This window comes from Planococcus citri, chromosome 2 (genome assembly GCF_950023065.1).
Source record: "Planococcus citri chromosome 2, ihPlaCitr1.1, whole genome shotgun sequence".
In the NCBI taxonomy this organism is placed as follows: domain Eukaryota; kingdom Metazoa; phylum Arthropoda; class Insecta; order Hemiptera; family Pseudococcidae; genus Planococcus; species Planococcus citri.
Window position 1 is genome coordinate 83,731,196 of NC_088678.1, and position 26,033 is coordinate 83,757,228.

The following is a 26,033-nucleotide window of genomic DNA, read 5'->3' on the forward strand; positions in this document are numbered from 1 at the left end:
CATTAGGCTGTCACATTTCTACGTTAAGATCCAGGCGAATTTTTACGCGCTCGAAACCGTCCCTATCGTTCCGCTACCGGTAAAGATATTCTTTTCAGAACAGCGAACAGATTTTTCTCGCGTAACTTCCGTTCCGATAATTTCTTCCTCGATTTGTTCGTAATACAATTATTTTGTATGCCTCTCAAATCATCGGTGCATTATGGGTAGATTTAGATGGGGTGGGGGATAGAAAGATGTCACCAAAACCGAAAGCGGCTTTGTTTTTCCATTTCCGTATTATTCTTCATCCGAAAAGGAAACTTTATCATAAAAATTGGAGTCTGAAAAATAACGCGCGCAAAAATCCAAAACAATATCGTCGTCTAAGCTGTTGTGATCTCGTTACCATTTGCCAATGCAGCTGATACGCGACGATGTGCAAGAGAAGCTCCTGGCGCAAAAGCCGCCTACTGTTATACGCGCGTATAAAGTGTACCAAGGATGAGGGGGAGGGGGTATAGGCTATGGGGAACTGAACGCCTGCTCGACGCCTAAAGTATAAATGCACCGGTGGTCGCCGCCATCCCAATGCATAATTACCGCTTACCGTTCGTCGTAGCACAACATTGAACATGAAATGGAAGGTATTACCGCGAAATATATTCGTAAACCGCATTTCAACATTTACAAAGGGTAATGTAAAATATACCGAGCGAATTTCAAAACACTTAAGCCAAGTTTATCGACCAAACAGGTATGCAAAATGTATTTCGAATGTTCCGCACCGCGCCACTAAAAGGCCCGTTTTCAGAGTCGAAATTAAAGCAAAGGAAAGCTACATACGAGATATTCTCAATTTAGTAATGTGAGAATATGGCATCTCGAGCATTCTTCAAACCTGAACCGATATTCGAATCGACAAATTATTTTCAATCGTCCATTCCGCAATTTCATCGTGATTATTGATAAAAATCCTGAATTTTTAAAAAATACACCGACTTTCGTGAAATTTACGAGACCAATCGATCGAGTTAGGGAGAGTGGGAGGATATCTTTATATCGACAATGTGATAATTTTCGAGAGAAAAATCGACTCGAAACATTTCGTCTCCAAATTATCCACTTTCGTTAAATGAAAATATTCGTTCCGAATGATGGATTGTATACTGGCGAATGTCGACGTGAAATCAGAAATATACATTTTCGTTTCAATTCATCGGTTAATGTCAAAATTTACAGGTACCTAGCTATACCTACACTAATGAATTTAGAAAAACTGAAATTGGGAATACATATTTTGATTTAAGCACTCGAGGGACTGACGACAGATATCTATTTTTTCAACAAAAAAAATTGTATCATTCAAAAATTTAAAATAAGAAAACTTTTGAAAGGTCGTTTTCAAGATGATACCTGTCAATAATACTCGTATTTTTCGACGAATGACGCGAAAATACTTCAAGTGTCGGAAAGTGACAAAACAGAAATATTTCGCAGTACTTGCATGCTTCACAACATTCGTCAACAACCGTACTAGATGAATAGCCTTAGAAAGTACGTAGGTAGGTACCGTAGGTAGGTAGGTCTAGGTACCTTAAAAAGGTGGAAAAATTTTCGGAACATGTGCACAATGCAAACTCAAGACAGTAGGTATGCGAAAATCCATCACCAGCCACAATTTCAGAAGCTAGAGTGTAGTTTCCGATTTTTACAATTAGATGAATTTTTAAATGGGGGGGGGGGGGGGTCGACATTTTATTAAATCGGCGTAGAAAGCTGAAATTCGTAGGCATCCAACTTTTCCAATTTTGGTGAATTTTTGAAAAATCAAATTTGCACCAAGAATGGAAAAATCACAATCTCGCAAGACCTGGAGAGCTGCAATTTGCTAGGTACTCTGTTTTCGACCTCTCAAATCGATTGGAGCCTCTGGTAGATTTTTGAAAGTTGAAATTTCCACGAAATCTTACAAAATGAACCTAGGACTCTAAATAAATTTACCCAACATTTAAATTTTAACATGTTGAGTCGATTGAAGGTGGTTTCAAACCATTTTGAGGCTTCCAGCATTTTTTTTTAGAAATTCCAAAATTTTTAAAAATGCAATAAAAAGTGTCCAATATCTGAAAAGTTGCTGGAGGTTTCAGAATTACTCGAAACCACCCCCAAATGGATTCGGCATTTCGGAATTAGGCCATAAAGTGAATTTTGGCTCTCCAACTTTATCGAATAAAATTTTGCTATACAGAAATCTCAAATTTTAAAAATCTGCTGGAGCCTCCAGAACTGCTCAAAACGGTTCGAAACGCCCTCCAAACAATTTGGGAGTTCGAAAGTAGAGTACATACCAAATTTCAGCTCTTCGAGTCAATTTGGTAAAATTTTGATTTTTTTTTCATTTTTGGCCCCACTTTGATTTTTAAAATTTTACTAAAAATCGAAAACTGCACTTCAGCACCTGAAATTTTAGCTTGCGGTGTTCTCTTATATGCTCTTCGAAAATGTTTCCACCTATAGTTTGAATATCTCACTAAATCGCCCTTCAAAGAAAAAATGTTCTCAACATGGCGAATATGTCGACATCCACAAATCCACCGATCCACCATTATACGAAAATGAAATATTCTGTGTACTTAGGTAGTTAGATCGTAGCATAATTTATATCACGCAAACGCCATATTCGAGCGTACGTAATTACCTCGTTGGTGTCCCTTCTAGCGAAGACTGTATCGTAAATTTCTGAACTGATTCTCGATAAGCGATCGCAAGGATTGGAGCGAGAGAGAATACGTATAAATAAGTTCCAAGTACCTTACCTACTACTAAGTACACACTACACAGCATAAGTAGATACGTACGTACATATGTATTGTAAGTACTTTCTGTAAACGCCATTGTTATTCGTTAGGTCATGCATGCCGCAAGTCGTAAGTCGTACATAGTGTATAATGAAAACGATTCACACGCGAAATGTGAAATTGCGTGAAACTGCCATAACACTATGAAACCTTATATTCGAACCTTTCCTTTCGGGTCAATAATAAAGAGATTTTGATTTATGACTAACGTAAGGTCTAAAGGCCTACAGCTACGCTATACAGCGTACACTACGTACTACGCGTATATTATATACGTTACATTCTTGCATTATGAATAAAAATAGGCGACGCATCTACCCTTACGGCTTAGGGCTTACTACATAGTACACATCTTGTGTACTTTTACAGACCACAGCGCTGCGTCGCGCTGGGGCGATATTTTCGCGTCTCCGTCTACTTTAATTTCGTGTCACTGCCTGCAAAAAGCACTCCCGGACAGGTATGTAGTACGAGAAAAAAAACCGACGAATTTCCTTTTCCTAATTTAATTTCCTCTTTTTTTTTCTCTCGTAACTCGCGTAACCGCGTAAGCGACAATGAAAGATTTCACACTTTACAGTTGGCTTATTTATTGCGCCACCGAATCGTTTCACGTGTAAAAGGGTCATCTTTTGAAGGAAAAAATTGCTCGACGCTAAAAATACCCACCACCAGTCTACCTAGTGCCTATAGTGAAAGGATTGCGTGAATACTTCGTACATATACATGACTGCGAATGCGACTACACCTATTCGAAGCTCGAAGAGAAACTTATACACCGCCATACTCTTAGAAAATGAAAAAAAAAATTCCGATCGCTAGACGCGAGCGCCTTCGTTTATTTTCTAATAAATTGCCTTCTATTTACGGAATGTTGGGCACGTTTGCGAAAAAACATCGTAATATAAATTATTAGGTATAGAAGTTAATATACGAGTACGTTATACGTACGATACAAGGTTGATATTGACCATGAGCCAAATTAAGGATATACGGCATACGGCAACAGAATGCCTACGTTACCAGCTAGGGCCCTCCGCAACGACCTTTTTCTCTTCTCCACTCTTCCTCCTCGTGCACTAGAACGCAACTTTTTCAACATTTCCTTCATTTGAACTGGCGCGAATCTCGCACTGATTCCTCGCTTTTCAATAGCAATTTCACGTAGAAACGTCGACAATGAAAATAATATTTGACGGTTAGAAATAACGTACAGCGTAGCTCGGCACTTTGATACAGATTTTGTACTTGTTCAGCGCGAAATGGTGACGGAAAGGTTCGTAAGGTTCGTAAAAACGATCGAAAGACGCGAATAAGCGTCCACGACAGGCAAATATAGTAATTTGGAATCGGAGTCACGACCGAAATAGCATTCATTTTCGATGGCCGTGATTCGAATGCAACTTATAAGATGGGAGGGGGAGTGAAAGGGAGTCGCAAAAAAATATATCGCGAGCAACATTACGATCAATTCGAAACGAAAAAACGCAATACGAGGAAACTCAAAACTACGTACGAAAGAGCCTTTCAGGATAAGATAGTGGAATTGGTAATTTCTCCAATTTTGACAAAACTCACCCAAAATGTTACTTAGTTTTGATGTAAAACTATCCCGAAAAATTTTTGATTCGCCCCCCCCTCCCACCACAGACCCGAAAAATGTGGCTTTACGTGCTCAAAATTCAAAATTTTCGTTCTCCAAAGGGTGGCGCAGCGTGGTCCAACAATTTTGAATCTTTCATGAAAAATTGTCATTAGGTAGATGCGTGAGTGAATTTTTTTTCAAAAAAAATTTCATACTTGGTATACTTGGCTTTTTGGGTAAACGAGGAGGGGGGGTTGAAAATTTCAAAAATTTGTAAAAAAAAAATGGAGAGGGTACCTACTCTCTGCGATATTTTTTCAAAAATATAGTTATTACACCTAAGGTATAACAATAGTATATATTACATACAAGCACCGAAAGTGAGCGTTTTTATGGCGAGTGAATGTTTACGGACCGAGCCGAAGCGGTATTGGTATGCTGCAGTTAATATCTGATACTGGTATTTGGTAATGGGTATACCGTATTGAGTTTCTGGTATTGGGTACTTGGTATTCATGTTCCCTGCGTTGGTATTGGTATTTGTTATTTGGTATCTATGATTTTGCCATTGGTATTGGTACTATGGTATTTGGTACTCTCATTACAGAACTTGGTATGCAGTATTGGTAAACTGGGAAAAATGCAATTAGTCCTGGTATGCGGTATTGGTATACTGGGAAGACATACCAGTTCCCATTAGTAACTGCAATACCGGTATAACAACCCTAGTTGTTGGTATATCAGCTGTGTAGATTAAATACAGGATTGGTCCCAGAATACTACCCTGAGGCACTCCAGCATTAATTGGATGTTGAGTAGATATAGCATCTCCATGGAACACCCTGAATGCTCTTCCAGTGATATAGGATTTCAGGAGACGAACATAATTTCCTAGTAGGATTTCTGCAAGTTTTGATTGGAGACCTTCGTGCCATACTCGGTCAAATGCTTGTGCTATGTCAAGAAATGCTGCAGAACAGTATTTCTTTTCCTCAAATGCTTTTTCAATGATAGCTGCAACCCTATGGGCCTGTTCTATTGTTGAGTGTTGATTACAAAACCCAAACTGATGGTCTGGTATTCTGGCTAGAGGTTTGAGGTGTTTTAGAAGTAGCTTTTCAAATAATTTTGATATTGCAGGCAATATTGAAATTGGTCTATATGATTCCACTTTTTCTTCAGCCTTGTCCAGTTTTTTCAGCATGATGATTTTTGTGATTTTGAAGGACTGTGGCACATACTGTAGCCGAAAGCATGCATTGAATATGTATGTCAGCATCATAATACCTTTTTTTGATAACTCCTTTAGTATTCTTGGTGAGATTTTATCAACACCTGCAGATTTCTTTCAATTTCTTTGGCAACTTCCATTGGAGTAACTGGTTTTATTTGGAGATTTGGCAGTAACTCTTCCATTAGTGCTGTGGTAGATGGAATGTTCTAAATAGATGTTCTGCAAACAGTTCTGCTTTTTCTCCATCTCGGCGTATCCACTGGTTAAACTCATTTTTAAGGGAAGAGTTCCAGACCACAGGATGTTTTAGACGCTTTGTAGCTTTCCATAAGGAGTATTCTTTATCAGCATTTGGGCTCAATTCTTCTAAATACCGACTAAAGTTGCTTTGATTTAAGTCCTTTATCATTCGATTCAGCTTATTGCTGATTTGATTGAATCTATTTTTATTTTCAGGTGTAAGATTGGTATGCCAGACACATCTATGTAGTACTTCTTCTCTGCTTTATAAGTTCCCTAATTTCATATGGATAGCTGTTTTCTTGAACATTTTCACATTTGACATCTGTAGTTGATATTTCTGCTGCTTTGCTAATAACATCTATGAAGTTTTGTGCTTGTGTATCGAGTTCTCGCTCAGTTTTGAGTTTTACTCTCAAAACTAATCTCTGATCTAATTCTTCTTTAAATTTATCCCAATCTGTGTGCCGATTTGTGAGAAATGTAGGCTTCTGTTTTTGTACTACTGTTTCACTGAGAGTTAGCAATACATGGGGTATGGTCTGAGGAAAGATCATTAGGTATAGCTTTTAGTTTCCATAATCAAAATCTCGCAAAAAACGTGCTTTTTGTCATTTTTTTTCCATGGTCGGAATTTCAAGATCAAAATTTTTGGGAAAAAATGAAATTTCAAGCAATGTACGTAAAAAGACACGAAAATTACAATTTTCCATTCTTGAGCGTCAAATGTAAGTAAAAACAAATAGTCCGGCAGTAAACAGCAATTTAACTGCATAATACATTTTGACATTGAAAGTCTGAACATGGCAAAAAATGACGAAAACGCACATTTTTTGTAAGATTTTGATTTTTTTCAGCATGTTGCAACGATTTTTGAGCTCGAATAAGATATACGTATATCTTATACGAGTATGTACCTTAGGGTGTAACTAAAAAGAGTACTATCGTCCCAGTTTTTTCCTACAAATTTTCAACATTTTCAACCCTCCTTTAGAAAATAAAATACTAGCATGAAATTGTTTTTGAAAGGAAAAAAATTCCACTCACGCACCGATCTAGTGATTATTTTGAGCACATTTTTCGGGTTGGGATGGGGTGGCATGTAGACTCAAAAAATGTTTAGGGATGGTTTTGCATCGAAACTAACATTTTGGGTGAGTTTCTGCAAAATTGGAGAAAGTGCCGATTTCACCACTATGTTATTCCGAAAGGCTCATTTTGATACGTAAAAGTGATCAACTAACGTAAGATACGAACGAGAACGTCGACGAGTGTTAATTACAGCTGCAGCGTAGCGTGGTGAAAATGACGAATGAGACAGTTCGAATACATCCTTGTCCTGTTATCCCAACGTAGTAACATGTATCGCTATCGTAATTTTATCATCACGTATAGATAAGCCTTACCATGTATGTAGGCCTATTTCGCTAACAACTTACAAAGTATCTTTACGAGTATACGAGTACGAGTAGTGTACAGGTGAGATACAGACAGATACCCTCGACAGTCGACACCGCGCCACAGCCACCCCTCAGTCGCACTCGCACCGTTCACCGTACACCTAACTAACACGTTTTCCCGTGTAATACGAGTATAAGCAACCCCCAACACCGTACCACGCTACATTTTCGAATTGTAACACGTGTAAATAATCGAGCGCAGCCAACGTACGCAATACACAGCATCATATTCGCAACAATCTACAAAGGTAGGTATTTGTAATCCTCCTATAATCAAATATCAATTTAATCTATAAGAAAGTTCAGTTCAGCCGTGCGGAAAAGTTAGCAATACATGGTACTGTTAATTACTCGTATCGCGAGCATTCGCATGCATCGAGCGAAAGAGATGAAAAAAAAAAATGTAGACTGGAGCCTTTGGATCCTATATCCTACACACGCAACACACCCACCCAACAATACACACATCATACTATGTATAAATGGAGACGAAGAACAAAAACAAAGCAACTTGGCGAACGCTCGAAGATGAACTAGACTTTTTTTCAAAAAATAGTCAACTCGCTAAAAACCTCCAACTCTTTGTGAAAATTAACCCGTCTCGATTTCAGATTCCTGTTCGATTCGCGAGAAAAAAGAAAAATAATCAAACTCTCGATCGAATTCCTTTTCAAAAATAGTTCAACTTTTATATAAACTTTTTTTCTACACCCTACACCTTGTCAGTACCATACTTTTCGCCGCACGTATCCGAGTTTATTATTTCGCAGTATTTTTTCCTCTATAAGAAAATTTCAATTTACAAAAAAATAAAGAAAATCGTGTCAATTTAAATAAGCTTAAGCTGCGTACTCGTAGCTTCTCTCGCGATGAACTCGGCTAAACGATCGGCGGCGCGGCGGCATGGCATACCTAAGATGCTTCACTCGAGTTGTTTTCTAAATTTTTCGTCGCCAACTTCGTTGATAAGAAAAGAGCAAAAAAGTTTGCTCCATTTATTATTCGAGACTCGAGCGATTCGTAATTATTCGCCCATTTCTTTTTCAAACTAGGAAATTCTAGGGTAGTTTAGTCAAACAGGAAGGAGAAGAGTGAAAAAGAAACCAAACAAACAAACCTCGGATTTCGACTAAATCCACTGAGGAAGCTAACTTCAATTTGAAAGTATCCTATAAAACACTTGAACAGTCCACTTCAAAGGAGGTGTGGGTAGTGTTCTTTAAGTTGCATCATTTTCGAAAAGATACGTGTTGTTTTTTTTGTTACTCGATAATTTTAACCGTATTTTCTTCATCTTCGATACGAGACCAATCACAAATCGGAGTGAATATAACTTTCGGGTTTTCTCGTTCTCAAAGTGTAAAATTTTCAATTTTATTAGTAAAATCTACTTTAGGGTCATTCCGTGTCAAATCAACTTGGTTTTTGGGGTTAAAATCTCCATCTTGTACTCATTTTTTTCCAAAAAAAAAAAAAGGATACACGAACAAAACATTTTGGTGCAGAAAAAAGTCACATAAAAAACCTGAACTTTTCGTTTTTATTCAAACTTTGAAAATGGAAACTTGTACGTACAATTTTAGCAAAAAGCAAGTACATATTTTTGAAATTAGTGCCAAAAAATTATACTTTGTTGCAATTTTTTGTGAAAAAGTTGACTTTACAACATCTTGCTTCAAAAATCAAGACTTTTTTTTAGCAATCTGAGACAACAAGAAGAAAATTTTGCAATTTCTGGCGAAAGAGTGAAACTTGGCAATTTCAACAATTCCTGGTTTAATAAAACAAGACAAATTTTTAAATAAAAGCGAGACTTTTTTGGAATTTATTACAAAAAAACACAACTTTCAGCTATTTTTGGCAAAAAAAAGAGACTTTGAGACAATTTCAAAAAATAAGACTTCGATAATAATTTTAACAAAAGGCAGGGTTTCTTAGCAATTTTATGGAAATTTTTCTGAAAAACAAGAATTTTTGACAGTAAATTATGAAAAATCTAAGACCTTGACAAAATTTGCGGGAATTTTTGGAGTTTTTCAAAATTTTTGGAAAAAAGCGAGACTTTTGGGTAATTTTTGGAAAAAATCTGAGACTGGATGGCAATTTTGCTGAAAAGCGATACTAGGATTTTTTTCAAATTTTCAAATCATGGCCCCGAAATTTAGCAAGTATTTGAAAAAAAAAGTTGGGCATCGTGTCGATAAATTTGAACAGTTGAAAAAGAAAGATTTCTCCACTTGTCTCAAGGAGGGGGTTGGGGTGAAAAGTCAATGATACTGATTTTCGTTCTTTTTAAATGAGAGAAATCTAGATCAACAAACAAAAATTTTGAGCAAAATTAACGTAAACTAAAATCGCGTTGATTTGACGAGAAATGGCTCTTTACTGAAAAATCGATCCATTTTGTTCTTTCTGCGTTTGGAAAATAAAAACACACTGATACAGCCCACGTTTCTCCAATTTTTTTCAAACTAAGGAGAAGAGGACTTCCAGACCAATTTTTCAACTTTATATATCTTTCAATCATCAACCAGACAACCACCCTGGAAACAAAGAAAGGAGAGGCAAACGAAATGAGACAAATTTTTTCAGATGTTTCCATCCGCAAAGTTTACCGATTAATCCGCGGAGACGTTTTTAAAAAAATATCACACTCTAATCACCTACATCTCTAGGCTATTTCGGAATAGGGGGCTCGAATTAGACACAACTTCAATTAAAATTTGTGAATTTTAAAACTACTTTTTTTTCTGTCTACTAGTCTCTTGTGGGGCGAAGATTTTCATTTGCGGAAGCGTAAAAAAAATGAGAAAATGAAGCAGCGCGAGAAGTTATCTTCTTTTTTTTCCGAAAGAATTACATTTTTGACAGAAAGAACCAAGTTTTTGCGCTTGTATTCTCACGTAGCTACATATCTCGAACTATATGTAACTTTTGCGATACAGCCGATACATATATCGCCTATATTTCATCATGTACAGTACCTACTACCTACCGTAGATGGTAGACTCTATAGAACAGTAAGTTAGACGAGAAAATCGACTTTAGGAGGATGGCTCGGATGGAGAGAAAGAGATACAGATATCAGGTATCATATTTGTACGTCGCCCTCGTATATTTCGCGAACGATACGCGATGCTGCAAACCAAATCACCGATTGGTAAAAAAATTTCAATACACGAAGCGGCGTTTTAACGTACGACGCGCACATTACGCCGCCTTTGCAAACGCCACGCCACGCCACGCCAAACATAATAAAAAAAGAAAAGCTCATACGCGTGCGATAGGAATAGGATACGATACGGGACACGGGTTAAGGGGTTACGAGCAACGGGTACTGTACTGTACTGTGCTGTGCTTCCCCCCTCCCCTTCCCCTCCCATCAGTGCACATTTCCCAGCCTTTGACGCCTTTGCCTTTTTCGCCAAACAAGCGCGGCAATTAATCTTTTCCATTTCGCGCCGCCGTTAAGCTTTTTGTTTTTTTGTTTTTGTCTCTTTGTGGCTTTTTTCTTGCTTCGACCATCTTTCTCGCTCCCGTACAGTGTACAGATACGTATAATAGTATAGTGTAAGAGTACGAGTACGTTCGACGCGGATACGAGCGATGCGGTGCGATGCGACTCGACGTATATCTCTACACCGTAGTAGCGTATTTATATTCTCGGCTATACTGTATAGCAATAGCATAGCGCCACCGCCGCCGCGCCGCTTCGTCTACCAGCGATATACTGTAGATATATAGTCTCTTCTTTCTTTTCTTTTCATCGGCTTTTATTCTTTTTAACGGTGGCGTGGCGTGGCGGCGGCCAAAGTATAAAAACGAGGCTTCACAACGAGCGTACTTTAAGCTAAACGAGACGACGAAGATGGGTAGGTACCGTTTAATTTTCTAAAAAAGCCTCCCTACCGTAATACAATTCGAAAATCATTCGATAAAAGCTCAGCCGAGCCGTGGTATTCCTGCTTCTACTCTTCCTCTTCGGCTCGCAACATATACTCTCGCTAATTACCCGAACCGTAAAAAAATAATACGAGTAAAATAAAAGAGGCAACGCAACCATCAAAAGCCAGAGAAAGGAGATCGTGTGACTCGCACCGTTCGCTCATTTATCTCGATCTTCGGGGTACGGGTGAAAAATTAACCTTTCGCAGTTTATAGAGAGTCACGGCTAACATCCATCCAGGTTGCGTGCAGGCTTTCCCATTCATATGTCGCAGTATCAGAGTTATACTTATAACATTTGCGAAGATGGCGACTTTCTTGCACGCGAGAGAGGGACAGGAGAGAGGCATCATCGTGTTCCAAAAGCTCGAAGCTTCCGAGTTTATCGAGCGACGATTTTTTTCAAAATTTTTCATGTAAGCAAGTTGAAGTATGAAATGAAATCACTCACCTAACAGTAACAACGTGAGATCGGAAAGTGCCAAGCTGAACAGGTAGTAATTCGTAGCTGTATGAAGGGACACGTTACGAACGATGACGACGCAGACGGCGATGTTTCCGACGACTCCGGTAACGAATATCGCCACGTAGACTATGGTGATGGGTATGACGACGTTCAAAGACAGATGTTTGGGACCTCGCAAACGAAGCAGGTAATCCTCTAAGCTTTCGACGTCGTTCTCGTCGCTGGTCTCGTTGCTGCACGAGTCGAAAGCTTGGCTATGGCTATCGTTACGCTCGTTATCCATCACTATCACAACGCCGATGCTTTGGCTGGCTGGCCGGCCGGCGGCGCCGCCTCACGCGTCAACCATTACCGCCTTTCTTTTTCTCCATGATGACGTACCGAAGCGATCGACTAGGTACGTTTTTCTCGCCGCATATGGTTCAAGTCGAGCTCGCAGTCGCAGATGTACACACAGACCAGATCAGGGATACTCGTCGCCGTTAGCTGCGTCCACCGAAAATGACCGAAAATGCGGGTGTACGATACTCGTATCGAGAACTGATTACTGCGAGTAATAATCGACGTCGTCGTAGTCGGTCCAACGCAAACTTCCAACAAGTCTCCCTCGGCTACGCATGACTGTTGATACAAGTTCGTCTTCCAAAATGAACTGTCGCGTAAAGCAGCATCGGTTACCTGCGTCAAAAAACATAAAAATACCTATCGTTAGAACAACTACGTATGTATGTATTAACTTAGGTAGGGTAACTGTATACGTCGTTCATGCACATCAAACTTTACTGAAAAATTATGCCTAAAATTGAACCAAACTCGAGTTATTTGCGGTCACGATCACATCGAAAAAGCAACAAGCGCACCTCTTCTATGTACCATCATCCTTCTTACCTAACTACCTACATACTACATATGTACTAATGTGCCACTTTCAAAGTTCAAACACGCAGACATCTCTGTTTCAATTTTAGAAATCTAGGAAAATGTACAACTCGTTTCAAGAGTAGGTAGGTAATAGGTATATTAGATAGGTTGGTGATACACGGGTATTTCTTAAGCTTACATCGATCACTATTCACTATGGCAAAATTTCAATGCAGGCCTATGTGTATTTTACCCAAACGTCGGAAGTTAAGTATATACTAAGTACCTTTCCAGTATCTAGTATCTACCTTTTTATACTCGGTAAGAAATTGGAATTTTGGCTCCTGTCCAAGGTTTAACCTCTGAAATCGAGTCGACTTATTTTTCAATTGTTTTGCAACCTCTTGCGGCGCGTTTGTTTCGACCATATTCCTACGTAAACGTAAACGTAACAGCTTCCAACGATTGTTTCAGAATACCTACTCGTAGAACGCGAATGTCAACTCGAATATCTGCCTGAAGATGTTTTTCTATAGGTAAGTATTTTTCGGCCTCTGCGCCATTGAAATTTTACAGCAATTCAAATGGAAATTCCGAAATATCGTAAAAATAAATTGAAATCAACCAGCGTGCAGCGAGCAACCTTTGAAAAGCCGCAATAAAAAACAAAAAGACCGAGTTAACTAAGCGTCTCCGGCACAATAAACGTGTCCAAATTGCAGCGCATTTCACCGGCTATACTCCTATATAGACGAGGTAGGTAGAGGTATGTCTATGCAGTAAAAAGTCAGCCCATCGAATAACCACCCTGAGAGTTATAAAATCAGGTTAGTCAATTTACGTACGAGTACAAGGTGGAAAAAGTAATTCGTAAGAAGTATGAATTCACATCGTGAAGCTTAAAAAATACGACGTATAATCCGTAATGCATTTTACATCGAAATGAAACATTAAAGACTCGCACATGTACTCGTACGAATGTAGCTACTACGTAATAATAACGCAATCACCGAGTAAATTTTCAAAATTTTCATTCAAACGAACGATAGGCTACCTACCTAAGTTATCATACGTTATTTGATGGCGAGCCGGAGCGTATCAATAGGAAACATTGTCATAACGCCTATACCAACCTACCTACCTACCTACCTACCGCTTATGGCCATTATTACGAATGCGAACAGGCCGATACCGGAATTGCCACAGCCAACGTTTTCATTTTATTATCCGGAAAAAGGGAAAAATATTTGCCCAAACGTATGTAAACCTTTTGCTTTTAATACACGTACCCGTAAAGCTGTATCCATCATATGTACCTAACTCACTACATATACCAACCTATGCGGTATCATAAGTAGGTACCTACTACCTACTACCTACACAGAAAAAAAACACGAGAACGTATTACGCGTCCTATGGTGCAATAATTAACATATCCGATACCGTATCATTCATTTAATCCGGCAAAAAATGAATAACTAGCCGCGCAGTCCAGTCCACACTCCATAATCACTTGGCGAGAGGAGAAAATGTCCGGCAATGAGGTCGCGAATCCTCATAAGTGTTTGATGAGCCCTTCCTCTATTTTCAACCACTTCTACCACTTAGAAGGATACCTATTACCTGCTCACAGAACTCACTCTCTACATTCTGCGAACTCAAATCAGTGAGAATCGATGCATGTATCACACAGCACACACCACAATTATAGGTACCACATTTCCAGATTTTTTCAAAATTTTTCAGATTTTTTTTGTGGTTTGGTGGGGGGGGGGGGGTAAAAGGACGCCAACGTAAGGATTCGTGTGCAAAAAATTGGCGAATATTTGGACCAGATGCCGATGAAAAACTCAACAAACGAAGAGTTAAAAGTCATTACTGGTGTTAATTTTTCGATAAAGTTTCAGCCGCGTTTAAGGACAATGTTGAAAATTTGAAAGATTTTGCATTAAAAAAATCAACAATATCCAAAATCAGCTCCAAGTTGAACTTATACGTCGAAAGTTCAATTTCGAGATTTTCAAATTTTTTTATCTCGCATGCAATCTCGTTTAATTTCCATAATCTGCGTTGCTCTAAACACTACTTCAGAAGCGTAAGGCGTCGAAGCTTGGCAGTTTTGCAAGAATTCGCAAATGCGAGAAAATTGCGAGATTCTTCCTCACCTTGTCAGAAGTGTTTGCACGATTTTGACAGACTTGACGATCGATACCCAGAGATTCGTGAAAAAATTCAAGTACCAAAGTAGATCAAGTGTATACATATTATGTACTTCATCGAATATCTTTGCACAGTATTTACGGCGAACTGGTTATGCAAATCTAATGACATATTTTCAACAAAATCCAACTTCACGTCTTTCTCAGATTTAAAAATACTAAAATTAATATAAAGTACAAAAAAGTGATGAAATCTAGCGGAAATTGCATGAAAAAGTTCTAAAAACGTGTTACAATGATAAAAAAAAAACCCAAAAGCAAGCCTTTTTTGCGACTTTTTTTTGTGGAGGGTCATTGCATGTCAACTCAACCAAAAAAAAAGCGATTTTGAAAGTCGCGTCTTTCGATTTCGCTCAATTTTTTTTTTACTATACATATATACCCATCCAGTAAGTAAAAATCCCGCAGTTAGTTTGGTCCCAGCCCCCTCAGGGGGCGGGTGGGAGGCTTCCATTGTTTTCACATTATCTCGAGGTACTCAAATTCAGCAGCCCATTCCTCCAAAACTATGATACTTTGATCAAAACTGATTTCACAGTTCGAAAAGGCATTGCATATAGAAGTTTTTAAGCATTTTGAAATTTTCAAAAGTTGAAAATTGAACTTTCAAATTGAAAGTTCAGATTTCAAAATGGTGCTGTAGGTAAGTGGGAGCTACCATTTAAAATTCTGAAAAAATTTCCATAGATGTACATTTTGATGCTTTTTCGAAATATTTATTAGTTTAGAGATGGGATCTCTTAATGGAGGGGGGAGCACCCCCACCCCCAATTTTGGGCGAAACTTTCGAAAGAACATCTGGGGCATGTTATTTATCGAATTCCATGTTTTTGGTGACGCTGAGCACGAATATGATGCCGGATTTTTGATAGGACCTCAACCATGGCCCCCAGCACCTCCCCCAAAGGGGGTAAAAGTTCAAAAAGTGTTTTGATCGTGCGACACATGGAATAGTATGTTTTTGATGACGCTGAAAACGAATATGACGTCAGATTTTTGATTGGACCCGTAAACGGCCCCCAGCACCCCTCCCCTGGGTAACCCCCCAAAAAAGGATCGCATTCGACATTCGTGTGACACATGAAATAGTATGTTTTCGATATCGCTGAACACGAATATAGCCATGGTTTTTTAAATCAACCTCACTCATGGCCCCCAAAACCTCCCCCAATATGTAAAAGTCCAAAAAAATTGTTGGGGTCCGTGGATGGGGTCCAATCAAAAATCGGACGTCATATTCGTGTTCAGCGTCATCAAAAACATACTATTCCATGTGTTTCACGATCAAAACACTTTTTTGAACTTTTACCCCCTTTGGGGAGGTGCTGGGGGCCATGGATGAGGTCCTATAAAAAATCTGACGCCATATTCGTGTTCGGCGTCACCAGAAACATAGAATTCGATATATCACATGCACCAGATGTTCTTTCGAAAGTTTCGCCCAAAATTGGTGGTGGGGGTGCTCCCCCTCCATCAAGAGATCCCATCTCGAAACTTGAATATTTCGAAATAGCATCAAAAGGTACGTCTATGGAAATTTTTTCAAAATTTATATGGTAGCTCCCACTTACAGCGTCATTTTGAAATTTGAACTTTCAATTTGAAAGTTCAACTTTCAACTTTTGAAAATTTCAAAATGCTTAAAAACTTCCAAATGCAATGCCCTTTTGAACTGTGAAATCAGTTTTGATCAAAGTATCATAGTTTTGGAGGAATGGGCTGCTGAAGTTGAGTACCTCGAGACAATGTGAAAATAATGGAAGTCCCCCCACCCGCCCCCTGAGGGGGCTGGGACTAAACTAATTGCGGGGTTCTTACTTACTGGATGGGTAATGGGTATATATTGTAAAAAAAATTTGAGCGAAATCGAAAGACATGACTCAAAAACGTTGGTCTAGTTGACATGGAATGACCCTGGGGGGAGGGGAAAGGCACGCTAATTCTCGAAGATTGCGAGTCCATAATTTATTGCATCCCCTGCTCACCCCAAACATCTTGAAGGAATTGATTTTCGCCTTATCTGTTTGAAAAGTCCTCTTTTTGTTCCAAAATTTCCTAACAAAAGTCCTATTTTTCGCCTATAACTTGCTAATAAGATTCTGATTTTTCAAGATTGTCACAAAAAATTATGTTTTCGTCAAGATTGTCAAAAAATTCCTGTTTTTTGTCAAACTTATCAGAGAGTGTCGATTGTTGAAAAAATTATCAAAAAGTGTCGATTTTCGGCAAAACAGTCCTGTTCTTGCCACGATTGACCAAAAAATTTCAGTTTTTTGTCAGAATTGTCAAAGAGTGTAGATTTTTGGCAGGTTCATGGAAAAGTTGTAATGTTTTTTTGTCAACATTTTCAGGAAGTAGTTTTATGATAAAATAGTCAAATGGTCGTTATTTTTTCCGAGCTTTTCTTGCGGCGAAACGTCCAAAATTAAAAGCATTAATTTTTGCCTCGGACGCTTGCATTGGCAAGATCGCTTCAAAATGTTCCTTCGGATGCCCTCTTTAAGAAATCGGGAGGGGGTGCAGTTACCCCATACCTGCTACAAGCCGGACTATCGAACTTCGTGCATTTTTATACCAGACAATTGGAAAGTTCCTTTGTTAGTACGAGTACAGCACATACATATAAGTCTCGCTGCACTTATTATGCACAGCCCAGCGCACTTGGCGCTGTTTCTGTTCCAGCACCAGTAGTAGTATGTCTATGTAGCGTAGTCGTAGAAAACGACTACAAAACAAAGCATCATTATACTCGTATATCGGTGACTTATTATGTGCTAAGATAGCAGCGCGTGCGGTACACGATACGTCCATGTCCGGTCTCCGGTCCGAACTGCACCTCCAAACCCTTATTCTTGCGACTTTTAGGACAAAGTTGGTGGTGCGGGTGCGGGTGCGGATCGACCACGACATTTCCACGAGTAAGTACATGAATACATCGACGACGTACACAACACACACACAGCGCAGCGTGCAGCGTAGAGGGTAGTAATACGATGATTTATCGACACTACATTTTCTTATGTTTCCACATTTAACTGTACGGCGCGGCTTGCCCAACTCGTTTTTCTTTACGCCAGACATACAACTTTCTCGCTATTTCTTCACCCTACAGTATTCATTTTTATGCAGCGTAGGGTAGAATGAGCAACGTGAAAAAACGCCGTTAGCTATTCAACTAGCAACTAAGCTACACGTACATTGCGATTTTGCGATACGATATAATAGTAATAAATTATGATAATGCCTCGTTGGTAGGTACCGCGCCGCGCACCAGTTTAGCTTTTATAGCCATGCAACATTGTACTGTAACTGTACAAGTGTACAAAGAACATTGTTCTTATCGGTTGTCGAGATGTATACGCCAATTACGTCGTCGTGTCATCTTCTCATCTGACTTGACGTTCGATTCCAGCGACAGCAGCTCGACAAAAAGGTCATCTTCTAGCCGAAAAAAAAAGCATTGACAATTTGACATCCGCATGGTACTTGTACTCGATTCTGCGTATCTACAGCTTCACTCGCCAGTGAATGGAGGTCAGGGGTAAGCGAATCATCCTCAGAACGAAGCGATATGTACTATGTACCTAATTAGAGTTTCATTTTTGGCAAAACTACTACTACTACGAGTACGAGTATACGAAAATATCTCGTCGAGACGAAATGCCGAGTGTGCAGCTCTCGTCGTCGTAAAGTCAACCAGAAAATTTACGCCAATTTCTTTGATGGCAATTCGCAACTCGTATCTCGTATCTCGGCTCGGCTCGGTTACATTTTCCAGACGAAGCGTGTAAACATTCAACTGAAAATTCATTAGCTCGTTCGTTAGGCACGAATAGCGCAATTTGAAAACGCGGTTAGTTGCCGTCGTCGTCTTCTTATCGTTGGTATTCTGTAATTTGTCGTACGTATACAATGCGCTAAAGGCTGTCCTCCGCATTACAGGCTGGCAGGCAGATAGGCAGGTAGGTAGGTGTTTTTCCCGATGAAAATGGCGCGTATTCGATAAACATCGATGCTCAACAATTACTTTCTAAATTATCGTTTGCGACTTGAAAAAAAAAAAAGAAATCGTGTCCGTAAGACTCGGGTAGCGCTAGCGCCGGCGTCGTCGGCGCCGAAACTCGCCCTAAATAAAACCAAAGTCGGTACACAATTAAGGCTGCACATCTCCTTGTCGCCTACCTAAACTTATTACTATTACCTACTCAACAGTTACTGCACCTTTGCACCTTTAATCAAATCTAATAAACCCAACTCAAACACAATTAAAGCTCGACGCACGCTACATCACGCACGTAATCCATTTCACTTCTCTCTGCTCCTCCGCTCCTTCGCTCCTCTCATCAACGTATCTCTTTCTTTCTTTCGTTCTTTCTTCATTACTTTTAGTTTTTCTTTTCTTTAGTTCGCAAGTTACACGCCGATTAATCCGCTTACAATCCGCTTTACGTGTCGTTATTTCTTTCTTATTTTTTTCTCTTTCTTTTTTCACCTACAAACATCTTGGGCAGAATATGTATCCACGGGGAACGTACTGTACTCGTACTTCTCTACTAACACCAAACACCGCTTTCAACTACACGACAAAATCTCGTCAAATTTACATTTCTTCGTTCGTTTGTACGCCTAACATTAGGCTGTAATTATTCACGATGAAAGGTTTGCGTTCCATTAAGGAAAAATAAAAAAAGAAAGGCCCGAGTTGGTGTATCTACGAAATGAAAAAATATCCCTTACTAATAGAGGGTTCATTTCCATCATTTCTCAACAGCAGTAGGTATAGTCGTGCAGTAGCAGCGGATCTCAAAAACACCAAGTTTCACAGCAGAACACAATTACCAGCTTATTGCACTTTTTAATAAATCGCTAAAGAAAATTTTGGATTCGAACGAGCACCAAAATATTTTGAAAATACGTACCAAAATACGTGATTGTTCGAAAAGGTCGCAAATATGGAAAATTTGACTTAATATAGCAGGGTATCTAACAAAATCTGAAAACTAAAAAGAAGGACCTTAGAAGGACCTTTTGGAAGGACATTTTCAAAATTGAAAATGTACCACATGATACCCCCCCCCCCATTTATTTTTACAAAATTGTCAAAAAAAAAACTTCAAAAATTTATAATTTTTAAAAGAAACGAAAAAAATTAATAATATTCAGATAGACCTGATCAGTTTCTTTTCCAGGGTGTCTGGTGTCTATCAAATCCAAAAAACAAAACTTCGTACCTTTTTCGTATTTTTTTTCATATTTTTTTCACACGTCATTTTGTCAAGACATAAAATTTGAGTGGTTATTGGGAAACTATTTTAATAAAAATTTTTAATATCAGGGATTGTACTCAAATTTTTCTGAAAAAAGTAACTCTAGTAACCAAAAAGTAATCAAAAAAGTGATTAAAAAAATTTTTAATGTAAAAAACAGAGGTAAGCATAAAACTTTCCATAAAAAACATTAAATTTCATTTTCAGAGCCAGATGTGGTTCGATCCATTTTTTAAAAAGGGAAGTGTTGGAAACAAAAATGTCGAATCAACATTTTTTTTGAATTTTTTCATTGATTGGATTATGTTTTTGGAATTTCTCGAGTTGATTTTTCCATTCTAGGAAATGTTCGAAAATTGATGTAGTAGAACTCAAATCTGATCAAGAGATACGAGGGTGAAAGCTGTGAAAAATTGATAATTCAAAACGTAAAACATCATTTTTTATGCAAAAAGTTTATTTTCATGGCTTCAAAATGTTCAAATTTTGAAAGTTTTCAGAAAAACTTATCACCCTTAAAAACACGAGTACGTAAATGCCCGAGCGAAGCGAGGGCAAAAAAATTCAAAAATTCACAATTCTTGAGGGGTAAACCAGCATTATTTTTGATTTGAGGAGTGAATTTTTTTACCCTCTAATTTCGGTTTTCGCTCGGCGAAAGCTGTGGAAAATTGATAAAATGAGATTTAAAACAACACCATTCCTGATTTTGATTAAATGACAGAAATTTGGAAAAAAGAAGGACACATAGGCAAAATGACAAACTTTTACTGACCTAGAAGGACTGGAAGGACTGTTAGACACCCTGTATAGGTGCTAAACTTCGTGTTAACCTTACTCACGGCCTTTTTCCTCGAAAATTGAAAAATCCAGAAATCCATCGGAAACCTTAGAACGTTTCGAAACCATCGCCAAACGACTCGGCAGGTCTCAAACAGGGTATAGAAGCCAAATTTCAGCCTTCTATGTCAACTGGATCGAATTTTGATAATTTTTTTTCTTGAGAAATGGGCCAAATTTGAATTTACCATCAAAAATTTGTCAAAAATCTAAAAATGAATTTCAACGCGGGAAATTTTTGCAGGTGGCGTATTTTGGGATCTTTCGATTTTCTCGAGTCCGGTTCAAACATTGGAAGAGGAACTCGCACAACTGATTTCGAAATCAATTGCCGCAAAAGTTGCCTATACATGGAATAGATTTTGTCAGTAGGTATTGGAAAAATAATTTAAACGATCGAGTGTATACATTACCTATGTATAATCTGTAAACCAAACCAGCATATACCACGCAATACAAGTACGATATTGAAGAAGTCATTCTACCAAATTAAATTAACGAGCCTCGAGTTGAAAATTCGGACTCGACGAAAATGAGGTTCGTACTCGTAGTCGTAGTCGTGTTCGCGATATTTGATACTTGAGGCAGGGGGTGGTCGCACGTCGTAGCCGCCAACGCGTCGCATATTCACTCAATTATGTACATATATATGTACTACGTAAACGTATACGAGTCTACGTCAATTTGTATTTTAAATTCAATTTCTACGCTGCTACGTTTCGATAATTTGTTTGCGCGAGAAACAGCGAGTAGGTATACATGTATCGTACATATACATTCACGTAAAGCATGAATCGCAGATTCGCCAGCTAGCAGTAGAAGCAAAGCAAGTCAGCAATAGTGGAAATGGGGGAAGACTACGAGTAGATATAGAAGAAACAATACAATCATACAAATACGCGTACAATACATATGCAATATGCATACGTGCATGAGGAGAGTACCGTCGGTAAATTATTAGCATTTAGCGTATACACAGACATTAGACACACTCGTATCTCATCTCACGCATGGTCTTATCTAAGCCTCACCAGATAAGGCAGCATATTACTCGTGTACTAGTAGGTAGGTACTAGGTAGGGTATGTCTGTACTAGGTAATAACGTTAGTTTCAACAATAAACGAAGCCGCACCGCGGCCGTTATCATTTCTGCCACACACTCTTCCTCTCCGAATTTTGTATTTTAAGAGGCATCTGTTCAATTGCTTCACTTTTGCCGGCGTTAGCGTTACCTATACCAATTACCTACCTACTGCTCGCCAGCGCCAATTACAGCCTATCGTAAATGATAACGATAAAGCTTAGCTTGTAACTGTACTTACTACTTATATTCAGACTCGTGTATACCGATATCCTGCTTACTACTCAGTTACCTGTCTACGTACTCGAACTACGTAAGGATAGCATACCATACTCTACATAATTACTCGTATAATCATTACGTAGTTACTACAGTACATAGACATACGTTTACTCACAACTACACATATCCCACAGAAACATCTGAAATTTTCTTCCCACGTGCATATCGTACATATTCATGTATGTAGGATACCTTGAAGTAATTCAGAGTACGCACACTCTTAGAGTTAGTCTTACCAAAAATAAAAACCTAGCGGCAATTTAAAGAAATAGTAACAAACAAAGATCAAGTTACACACAGACAAAGCCTCGTATTGTAAGTTACCTTACAAAGACTCTTTGAATTGAGCATTGAGCATACGTTTATAGAGGAGGATGGGAAGGGGCGAGCAATATTAGAAAAGTCGACAAGTCGTAATCTCATAATCTTTGTTTTCAGTCACATATCACTATTCCCTTATTTTTCGGCAACATGTAAAAAAAAATGTTCGATGCGCATAAATTGTACAAGCATTTGTACCTACTCTTTGAAACAAAATTTCGAATCAGGTACAATCTTTTACAAGGCAGCTAAGACTGACAGAGAAAATTTTGACCCAAACCAATCTAAATCTAAAGACCATGCAAAAATGTATCACCTACTGAAGTGTATTTTTTGAATTTTTGTCAATCTTAAAAATTCGAAGAAAAAAAACATCTAACATTGCGCAAAGGTAGCTCAAATTTAAATTTAAATCTCAAAAAAAACAATCTAAAATTAGCAACAAAAAATTGAAAATTCATTTAAAATCGCTAAAAGAATTGGAAATTGAAAAAAAAATGAAATTACCGAATTAATCACCACCAAAAAAATGTACCTATTCTAAATCGCTACAACAAAAATTATTCTGAATCACACGAACAACTTCATTTTTTTACCACCAAAAAATTGCAAGAACAATTTACACGAATGAGCTTTGAAATTTCAACTACTACATGAAGTAAACAAATTTTGGAATACTCACGAGTTTATTTTTAACGACCATCTTGCAACACAATGGGGAGGGGGGGGGGGTAAAAAAAAGATGAAGAATAAAATTTCAACTAAAGAAATGTTCCAAAATCTCACAGCTGGTAGTAAAAAAAAGTATCTCAATTTTTAATTTATAACAGAAAAAGGTATTTGAACACAATGGATCATAACTGATCACAGAAACCTCTTTCTTAAAATTAGAAGACCTTGACTTAAAGTAACCAACAAACTGAAAAGAGTATTAAAATCAACTAACAAGGGAGGTGCCCCAGGTGACATTCACCCACTTCAACGATTCTTGCATCATTGGATAGAAGACATCGAAAATAGTCTAACCTCAAATTTTCAGCTGCTTAAGTTGATATTTCAGCCTTCCAGGACGATTTTTCGATTTTCACATTGCAATTTGCAATTTTGAAAAAATCGAAAAATCGCTCTGGAAGGCTTAAATATCAACTTCAGCAGCTGAAAATTTCACCATAGGCTAGTCTCTCATCACATGTACTGAAATGCCAAAATAATATGAGAGGTTTTGGTATGCGACCTGCGCCGACTATGTTTGCCCAATTTTTCAAAATTTCTATGAGAAAATCAAAAAATCGCTCTGGAAAGCTCAAATATCAACTTCAGCAGCTGAAAATTTCACCGTGGGCTCGTCTCATCATATGTATTGAAATGTCCAAGTAATATGGAAGGTTTCGGTATGCGACCTCCGCCGACTATTTTTGCTCAGTTTTTCAAAATTTGCCTTGTGAAAATCGAAAAATCGCTCTGAAAAATCGAAATATCGACTTCAGCAGCTGACAATTTCGTGGTAAACTATGTTCGATGTCCTCCATCCAATAGTGCAAGAATCATTAAAATCGGTGCATGTCACCTGGGGCACCTCCCTTGTAAATACAAAAAACATCAAAAAGTATAATCTCCAGTGATTCGAGTATTAAAAAGAGCCCGAGCCATTTCACAAAAAAAAATCTGAAATTCAGTTTCTGCCTTATTTTCGACATACGACTGGACTAAAGATGGTTTTAGGCCATTTTAAAGCAATTTCCTGAGAATTTTGGTTTTCCAAAAAAAAAAGCCACAGAATCTGCCAAAGCCGAAATGAACGCTGACACAAGTGTTAATTTTGTGTAAGTGACTCACTTGAGCGATCACACGCGAAATTTTCCCATGGAACATGAATCAAAAATTTTATGAAATTTCGAGCAACTTTTTCGGATTTCAAACAGGATAACCATTAGGAAGTAGGTAGATGGATACAGGGTGCCCAGAAATATCGAGTACCCCTAAAAAAGTTTTCTACTAAAATACTTCGGTGGGTCACAGTGAATGATACGAGTAATAATGATAGCACATGATTGGTTGTTGGACTGGAGAGATAACATTCCACCATTCATATGCATCTATTTCACGTTGCCTACCTATATTTTTAATGAAAAACGTTCTTAGGGGTACTCGATATTTCTGGGCACCCTGTACATCTACCTACAACAGATACTCGTAGTTACTCGCATCTCTGTATCTTTATTGGATGATTTACGACGAATTAGAGAGAAATTTTTTTTTTTTTAATCACGTTGTACATGCTGTAGGTATAGAAGCTCGTCGACAACGAATACTTTCGTATTACCGAGCTCGTTTGCGTCAATTTAGTGAAAATCAAAATAAGCTGTAATAATTCATACGCATCCTTTGTCGTTGGCGATGCGTTGCCACACCACGCCCGACGCCCGACACCCGACGGTTATTTAATCTACTCGCGTGCCACTGCTACAAAAAGTTACAAACGCACAAGTCAAGCCGCTCGTAAATTTAACCAATAATTTTCTGCCTACCGATTCTTTTTACGTACTTTTTTTTTTCAAAAAAAAAGGGGGAAAAAGAAAAAAATATCACATTGCTAATGGGGTAGACACAGACAGTGTAAAGAAGCGACAAATTTGAAAATATACAAATCCTCTAAACGTAAGAGTACGCCGCTATGTAAAAACGTAGCATTACCTATACGCAGGTATGGTATTCGTAATTATGTACCGAGTACATATCTAAAGGCATTTTCCCTTTGGATGCACGGGTAGTTTTATATAAGGGTGAAACGAACCTAACCTTAACGATAGGTATACGTACTATGTATATACGAAATATTGTGTTAGTTGTTCGTCGTTAATTGCTCGCTGCTTAGACGTTTAACAATTTTACTTAAATAAACAGTACTAGAACGTGAACAGTGAACACTGAACAAGTACCTAGCTCAAGCTGTAGCTACACCTAGTACCTATACCTACCTACTCGAAGTACTTCTAGTAACCAAAGAGAGTAACCCTATACCGATGGCCATAACCCAGACCCAGACCAACCCTTGGTATGTGCCACACTGCCAGTCTGCCTTATACTCGTATTAGCAACAAATTGCGGTACATATTGCAGCAGGTGAGTTATGGTTACGCCAACTAACACATTACGTAATAATAGGTAATTGTGTGTAGAACGAAACGTCAAAATGTAAATAACTACCCATACCGTTCTAACGGGTGAATAATAGATTGTAACTTATTTCGTTATTCGTTATTTATCGTATCCGACTATCTAGTACTCGACTACTCGTATCTACTCGTAGTCGTAACTATGTAAATAGTAAATACACAGAAAACGACGAGATGGTGTTATTTACAGCAAGCAATTAGATTACGAACCGTCG

General features: G+C 38.3%; 1 protein-coding gene across 4 annotated transcripts in view; it reads right to left on the reverse strand.

Annotated features, from left to right (window-relative positions):
- Positions 1-26,033, reverse strand: part of LOC135838109 (neuropeptides capa receptor-like) — an 87,198-nt gene that overhangs the window by 49,342 nt on the left and 11,823 nt on the right. For all 4 annotated transcript variants that reach the window (XM_065353677.1, XM_065353674.1, XM_065353676.1 and 1 more), the window contains one exon: positions 11,756-12,448. In XM_065353677.1, the coding sequence (XP_065209749.1) occupies positions 11,756-12,053 (298 nt within the window). In that variant the 5' untranslated portion in view covers positions 12,054-12,448. The remainder of the gene's footprint in view (positions 1-11,755; positions 12,449-26,033) is intronic.